A 9,113-nucleotide genomic window follows, 5' to 3' on the forward strand; every position below is an offset into this window, starting at 1 on the left:
CGGTTACAAAAGCTAATAAACAAAAGCTATCACCCATCAAATTATTTACCAATGGTGATGAGCTTATGTTCGTCAATCAACTCGAATTTCTATTCACTAAAAAGAGCGATAATTCTCATGACTTATATATATATATATATATATATATATATATATATATATATATATATATATATATGATTATTATTTTTTTGTGGCATTTAGCCTTTCTTTTGTAATCGGCTTTGAAACATGTATCCTAATACTAAACCAAATGATTGGTATAAAATTCTTATTTTTCTATCGGTAGAAAATATAGCACCTCAACAACTAATACACTATTAAAAAAAAAAAGAAAATAATATTATTTCTGGTTTGAAGCACTATATGTAAGAAAAAAATTCCAATTTTGTTATATTTTATGGTCTATATCAAAAAGAGAGTATATTTTGGGCTGTAAAAATTGATAGTTGGTTTACTACAATATTCTACAAAATACAAATCGGTTCTAAAGTGACCGGATAATATTGCTAAATGGATGTTTAAGCGGAATTCAAACTGATCATTAATTAAAATAATTAATAATATATATTATAAATTTAGATATGATATTATGAAATTTAAATTTAAAATTATGTAGTAATAATAATTTAAACTTAAAATATTCTCCATAAAACATATTTAAATTTTTGTATAATAGTTATCATATTATATTAAAATTAATGTTTTGAAAATAAAAATTAGCACGTCAAAATTATTTTAATCATTTATTGAGTTCGATGACCATTCAATTCCTCGATATCTCATTTAATTTTAATTTATATCTCCCAAAAGTGGTTGAGAGAGATGTAGATAATAATTCAACAACTAACTATATGCAATTAGTAATATTATCTATTAAGATACAAATCTATGAAGATGGAATGGACTAGAACACTAAAGATATTGAGAGGGACACTCTTTTCTTTATTTTGTCCTTTTGTTTCTTTGCGTTCCCTTAAGCTAATAGTTTTTGGAAGAAAATAACATCATAATTAATTTAATAATAAAATCGTTGCTAACAAATTTTAACTTACTCAAGTGATTTGTTTTCAATATTATTAGGGGTAACTTAGGGGTTTTAAAACATGGAATTTATAATTGTTCAAAATAGGCTTATATTAATAGTTGAAATTCTAATGAGGTTGAGTCGATTTAATTTATAATTGAATCATTGAAATTTGGATTACATTGAAATTTTAATAGCTAATCATTCTGATATTAGTTGAAGCATTGAGTTAACAAGAATGATGAAATAAATATTTTGTTTTTAATAATTTCACATTGCAACTTATTAGACTACAAATAGTGAAGAGTATATTGGAGATATCAAGGAGTATTTATAACTATATAATATCTTCTGGATTTCCAGCATCCACATTAAATGTGATAAGGAAATGTTTTGTTTATAAATATCCCCATACACAATGTTAAAAAAATCCAAAGCAAGAGTGGAAGTATTAAGTAGCTTCTTTACTACATGTTCAACATTCATGCTCTTCAACACAAATACATAATTTTTTTCATAAATCAAGAAAATTGTATTGAATATATTTCTATTATAAATTGATATGAAATCACAAAATGCTACCAACATAAATAAAATTCGACAAGAGCTTGAAAGCGGGCGTGATCCATCAATGATAAGTGCAGAAAGTATGGAAGCAGGAGAAAAAGCAGCTTGGAAGGAGGTTTTGTTAAAAATATCTCCTACATTGGACGCAGATGAAAAAAGGGCGGATATCATTGTATTTCTTCAGACAATTATTTCCCAATATTTTAAGGGAATTCAGGTAAATATCTGTTCAATTAAACATTTTCACAAGTTGTTTAATCGCTTTTTTTCATGCCAAGCAATAGGAATAACTGATTTTTTAGATTTCGTTTGCTTTGGTTCTTCACTGAAAATGGTCCTCATATAAAACAATGCTGGTATGAATGTGTTATTTCTTAGATTTTTTGCTCGGATTTCATAAATCTCATTGATCAGTAAAGTTAAAAAAAAATATTTTTCAGTCTTAGATATAAATATATATGTTAAATATACATTTCATTTGCCTATATATTAAAACATTAATTATAATAATAAATAATATATTTCAAAAATTATTTAGTAATATTTATTTGTTCATTGACATGTGTAAATAATAATAATAATAATGTTAATAATATAAATTATATATATATATATATATATATATATATATATATATATATATATATATTATGACATAATAGTGGAGGACCAATATTTGCACTGCCATTTGAAAATGTTAAATGATGAGATTGGGATATAGGAGTACAACACCGTCTGGTTTGAATCCTCTTAAAAGATTTTGAATGTATTTTTGCTGGGATAGAAAACAAATGAATCACTTCCACTCCCAAACAATTACTTAGAGTTCCAGGGTCCTTTAGAGAACAAACAGAAAATCAATGAGACAAATCTGCTAAGAACTTGTGATTATTGTCGATCATCACGAGATCATCCACATTGACAAGAATATAGGCAATAACTCCGTATTAATTGTAGATAAATAAAGAGGCATTAGATATAGAGTTGATGAATCCATTTGCCAAAAGAGTGAATTAATTCCTTGTACCAGTCTTGAGGAGCTTGTCACAAGCCATAGATTGGTCTTTCAAGCTTGCAAATGTGATTTGAAAATGACTTATGAATGAAGTCCTGACTCGTGTCTGCTAGACATTAAAATTGGCCGTAGTTAACTTTGTAGATATGTGAGGGGAGCATTTACCTGAATGATAGTTGTTTCATAAGTGATTTCAATGGAAAGAGTCATGTTTTTGGGAAGGCAGAAAATATTGGTTGAGAACTTGTAATTAGAAAAAGAAGGATCGAAAGAGATGTTTTTTTATAGCATATTTTTTCATATGAGTTCAAAGCTAGGAAATGGGGTTTGAGTATTGGTTTCTTTTTAGGTTTTGTTGTCTTTTAGATATCGAAATTAATATAGGTCTAGCAAATGATTTCCCGAAGAACGAAGACAAGAAACATTTGTACCAGCGGGGAAATCTCATTTATGTTCTCAAAGCTATTTCCTATTATTTGATCCTAAAAGGAAAATATTGTTTAGTATATACTGTCGCTAAATTACCTGTTGTATATTGTTTTATAGGTTTTTCCATATGGTTCGGTGCCATTAAAGACATATCTTGCGGATGGAGATATAGATATGACTGTCATATGCTATCCTAATATGAAAGATTATATAGCAAACGACATTTACAAACTTCTTAAGTATGAAGAGCAGAATATGTCTGCCGAATACACAATAAAAGAAACAAGGATGATCGGTGCTGAGGTTGTACTATCTCTTAACTTGAAAACTTAAACTTTGTTTTCAATTATATTAACTTGTCACATGATCATTCAGGTGAAACTTGTAAAATGCAAAGTTGAAAATATTCCGATCGACATATCTTTTAATCAACTAGGTGGACTTTCTACCCTATGTTTTCTGGAACAGGTATTGAGCTAGCATATTATATTAATAATTTATAAGCTTCTTCTTCATACAGAAGATAAGACACCATTTGATTGTAATGCAGGTTGATCATCTAGTTCAAAAGAATCATCTTTTTAAGCGGAGTGTTATGCTCCTCAAAGCTTGGTGCCACTATGAATGTCATATCCTTGGCGCATTTCATGGTTTACTGGCTACCTATGCTTTGGAAGTTCTGATTCTATATATATTCCAGCGGTTCAATTCATCTTTAAATGGACCTTTGGCGGTAAATTTAGCATGGCTGCACGTGTGTGATATTGTATTTATTTATGCATTCAATGAGCATGTTTGTTTACTAATGTATTTTACTATTTCTCTACCCGTGTAGGTACTTTATCGATTTTTGGACTATTATGCAAACTTCGATTGGAATAACTATTGTATCAGTTTGGAGGGTCCAATTCTCACATCATCTCTTCCCAACCTTGTTGGTAAACATATATTTTCAACTAATGTGTCTATCTTTATTGTATAACCACTAAGATAGCGGTAGAAACAATGAAATTCTTTGATCACATATGTCTGTGTACGTACATGCAGTTACTGATCAAGGGAATGACGGAGCAGATCTATTGCTGTCAAAAGAAGATATGAGATCCTATACCGAAATGTTTTCATCTTCAACTTTTTGCGTTAATCAGGATATGCAGATTTTTGGTGCCAAGTATCTGAACATCATGGATCCACTGAAAGAAAAAAATAACCTAGGCCGTAGTGTGAGCAAAGGTAAAAAACATGTTTCTTGTCTCTTTACTATTAGTACGAACCCCCCTCTCCTTTTATTTTAGTATTGTTGTACCCCCATTCAAGTTATAACTTATAAGCCATATGCATGTTTTCAAAGTATCAATGCTCCCTTCCTCAGGACTTCTTTATTTGTGACCCTGTTTCTAAATGAAAAATTCTCGTGTGTTTTCTCTTTTTATATAGCAAACGCTGCCAGAATAATTTCAGCATTCAAATATGGGGCTCGCAACCTTGGTCGCATTCTTCAGTTGCCAAGAGAAAGCATCTCGGATGAGATTAAAAAGTTCTTTGGGAGCACTTTGATGAACCATGGATCCAGTTTTGCTGAACTTGAAAGGTTGTCGCCCCTACCTGTATCTGAGGAAGACTTTCCTTTGGAGTCGGTAGAAATTGATGATATTTATGATGACGGCGATGACAATGACGATTGCAATGATAATAATGTGGAAGGTAAAGTGACTTTTGTTAAAAACATGATTCTTGAAAATTGCAATTCGTTTGCAATTCTGTTTGAAACTTAGCTTGTTTGTTTCAGGAACTCGGCCTGCAAGTAACGTGAGTAGCCTTCTCAAAGCTTGGCCTCTTGATAAACCCATGGACACGGAAACTGTGAAAGAGTCAGAATTGCTAGATCTCAGAGGAGATTATGCAAGTTCAGCTAGAAACTTAGCCTACAGTCTGTGTACTCTTGGGTATTCTTCAACTATTCCAGCATTAAGTACTCGTCCCCCAACCACTGGCCAGTTTCAGGAAATGCCGTCGACTAGTGCACAATGGAATTTGAATGAAAATGCTGCAGTTGCTCGACGGCGTTTCAACACTGGAAACAATCATTAACGGGGAACAGGCAGTTTCATCCTGAACAGGGTAAAAAAACATCAAATACTCTGGCATTGTGCTTAATTTGAGCGTGATTTAAGCCTCTACTTTTTATTGTGCAGCATTCCACCTCATTCAGGAGAGATTCTCCCGTCGAAGAAACATTAATACATTGTGGGGGCCTTCTAGAGTTCTAGTGTGTCCCAGAGAAACAGACAACCACATCCATGTTGAAAAATGAACTTGAAATATATTTATTATATATGTTATACATATAAATAGTGTGAGTTGTGTGAGTGAGTTACTTTTAAAACTAGAGTTACAGTGAAATCTGTAATTATGCTTTTATTGTGTGATTTATTATTCTGTCAAGAATACTCTTTCCAGTACTATATATAATTCATGTATTATAGCCATGCAAGTTAATATATAAAGATAATAAGATTTGTTTTTCTATATATATTCTCCATTTTCGAGCTGAGCCTAATCCAATAATGTAGCCCTGATGAAGAACATGAGGATAGCTCTTTATCTGGTTCAGTCAAGTATAATTACTGTAGGGGTCATTTGGGAGATGGAATGACTGTTGTGAAGGGAGAGATGAAATGCATTACAATCTGAATGTGGGTGGTAGGAGAAACTGAGCATATGAAGGTGACACCGAATATTCAAGTGCTCGTGGAGGAAGGTTAGGTAAATCATAATGTCAACCATATATGACTATTATTGATATATGCTTACTAGGAATTTTCTTGACACGGTAAATGGTAAATTGAAAGCTTACCAAACAAAGAAAATTCCTGGTAAGCTCTAGCAAAAGGAGTCATCTCTAGTTAACATTTTGCCTTCACCACCTGCCAATAACAATTTATCAGCATGGAACACTTAAATATTTCACGTGACCTTCATATCCTGGTTGCTCCTATCACATTCAAATTATAGTACAGTTCTTGAAAGGTACTTCCAAGACCTCTCCTATAACCATTCATTTCATCTCCCAAATGATCCCTATATATAGTTATTATTCATATCACTGCACTAGACAAAGAGCTCCAATGTTCTTTATTAGGGCCACATTATTAGAACTAGCATAAAAGTCCGTGAGAGGCACGGCCCTCTAGTTTGTATTGTGTTTTAAATAATATCCATGTGTCATCATATTATTTCGAACATAATTTTTATGTTTTATTTTTTGACAAAATATGTAAATATGAAATGTAATATTTGCAACCTAATAGCATTAATAGTAATAATGAGTACTATATTTCTTAAAAATTTATAGATCAACAACTATATTTGGCCTGATTTTTCAATATTCAAATTCGTTAGGATATAGAGGGTACTACTATATCTACATGTTTAAAATTATATTCGAAATTAATAATGAAACTTTTAGATTTTAATTATACCTCATTAAAAGTATCTATAATTTATTGTTAAAAATTATTAAATTATTTCATCTAATATAACCATGATTTTGATGAAAACTTGATTTTGATATGTGAATTACGATATGCTAAATAATGATTAGATAAAAATGTGTGGTCCGCGTTGTTTTACATTTATTTCTTCTTTTTTAAACTTACGTTTGTGTAATAGTTAAGTGATTCATGATGGGCGGATCATCAACACATTCTTTTTTAGCATACGTTGCACACACTTTGTATAAATAGAACTGTAAAAAGACTCCTACCTTATTTTATTACAAAAGCATCAATCGAACCACTAACCTTATAATTTTACCCAAAAAAATTCTGACACATTTGATGTAGCTTACCTTTTTAATTTTTATATCAATTATATAATACTTCAGTGTCTTAGATTTTTATTGTTAATTTAAAATATTAGAAGATTACTTTGATACAGTATGTTATAGTATTGTCTCGTTATAAAATATTAATTTTTTTATCATTAGTTGTTTGAGCTTGTTGATTAAGACTTTTTATAATTTGTCATGTAATTATTATAAACCAGAAATATTTAGTTTAATATGAGTTAGGCCCCGTGAAGTTCATAAAAACATGAAATATTTAGTTTAATTAGTCGTGTAGTTACTTTTCAGTTTTGTGCAAACTCACATTTTTAAATATTTTTGATACTCGTATTTTTTAGGGGTGAGTAATATAGCATATCATGTTCAATTGTTAAAAATCAAATCAGGTGTTCGATATTCTGGATTATGAAAAAACTATTCTTGTTCTAGTCCCGTTTAATCAGATATTAGTTATCACCGTATCGCGTCGGATTATCCGCTTCAAAATTAATTACATTTTATTAGTTTAATTAGTAAATGATTAATTAAATATTATATTGTAGTTGAAATCATTTTATTTAACTGGTATGTTATATATTGATGGATGAGATATTAAAATTATAGTTAACTTATTTCTCTGTGTTATTTTATTTTAACCAAGTAAAATTTATAACTCAATTCTTTTTAGCAGGTCATGTAAACGCGTTTTATTATTATTAGATTGGTACTTTTGATTAACAATATAGAATTTTTCGAAAACTATCTTCATATCACAAGTTATAATATTTCAGATTTATACATCACCAAAATTACATTATTTAGATATATTTTCTAACATCAAATTTGATGTCTTTCTCAATATTCTTATATCTATAATTTTTTAAAAAAAGATTTAGTTGCACGTGAAATTCTGAATTCATAAGTTTAAAATAAAAAGTAATCTAAAAAAAAAATCTTCTTTCAGTTACCATATTTCATGTTCTACAAAATATTGTAATCTCTTTATAAATCACCTTTTATAATTAAAAAAAATTAATATGACATAGTCCATGTTGAAAGTCCATCAATTTTTTACTTTCAAAAATGCTAACTGAAATCTCAGTTTTTGTGCTTATATATTACATTCATGACTTAAATTTTTATAATATTATATTAGTACTCTTTTAAACTATTAAGTTAGATTTGAATTCGTTCATTTTTATTCGAATGTGAATTATATATATTTTTAGAAACCTGAATCAAGGTTCGAGCCCGATTGTCCATATTCTTTTTCAATTTTAAATTCATTTACGCAAATAATTAATTTATAGATATAAATCTATCATGTAAACTATATATGAGACTTCGTTGAAACAATAATTTATCTCAAATAAATAAGATACTGAAAAGAATATAAATAAAATAGTTTTAATGTATGTAGTTAATGCTTTTGAATAAAAAATTAGTTGATTGTGTAGCTCAAGTGGTTTGAGTGATCTATTTGTATTCGAGAGGTCTTGCAGGAGGGAGATTTGACGTAGGGCTATTATATATATAAGTACAAGTAGATCGGATGCCTTCTTTACAAAACCCAAGTGAAGACATGTGTAAGCTTTATTAAACTTCCACTACAACAATTCTGGCCATTTACGATGGATTTTTTCCGCCTTTTCCGTCGTAATTAGTATCATTTACGATGAAATTTTTTTGTTGTTTTTGTTGGCGTATTAAGTTAAAAAAATGGTCGGTAATTTACTTTGTGTAGTAAGTTATCACTTCCATCGCAAATTCACCCACGTGGACCCCACTGCTCAATTTTATCAACCACAATATCCGATGAAAATATCCGTCAAATTTACAGCATGGGCCCAAATATTTACGATGGAAATAACATCGTAAATGTAGCCACGTGGAGCCCAATGCTCAATTTATGAACTACAGCATATCACAAGTCTGCTCAATTTAATTTTCATTCATTTTTGGTTTTTATTTAGGTAGATAAGTTAAGTTATGACGGTTTAATTACGATTAAAAATTAAAATTTATCATTCTCATTTTGTTCCTGTTTTTAAACAGTTATAATTATATAATTATGTGACTTACGACGTCGTAGTTACAATGAAAGCAAAAAACCATTTTGTTTTCATTTATTTTTTCTCTTTGATTAGCTAAATATGTTAACTTACGACGGTTCGTTACGACGATTTTTTTAGCGGGTAAAGATTTATTATATTTATTTTTCAAAGCTTATAGGTTGCTTTCGGTTGTTT

At 29.6% G+C, this 9,113-nt stretch overlaps 1 protein-coding gene across 1 annotated transcript; it reads left to right on the top strand.

Annotated features, from left to right (window-relative positions):
• The first annotated feature begins 1,589 nt into the window (after window positions 1–1,589).
• Window positions 1,590–5,129, top strand: LOC108194787 (uncharacterized). Its single transcript, XM_017361725.1, has 8 exons — window positions 1,590–1,811; window positions 3,156–3,341; window positions 3,414–3,506; window positions 3,589–3,771; window positions 3,874–3,976; window positions 4,086–4,271; window positions 4,476–4,742; window positions 4,828–5,129. The coding sequence occupies exons 1-8, from the start codon at window positions 1,590–1,592 to the stop codon at window positions 5,127–5,129; spliced, it is 1,542 nt and encodes a 513-aa protein (XP_017217214.1).
• The last annotated feature ends 3,984 nt before the right edge of the window (window positions 5,130–9,113 follow it).

This window comes from Daucus carota, chromosome 7 (genome assembly GCF_001625215.2).
Source record: "Daucus carota subsp. sativus chromosome 7, DH1 v3.0, whole genome shotgun sequence".
NCBI classification, from domain to species: domain Eukaryota; kingdom Viridiplantae; phylum Streptophyta; class Magnoliopsida; order Apiales; family Apiaceae; genus Daucus; species Daucus carota.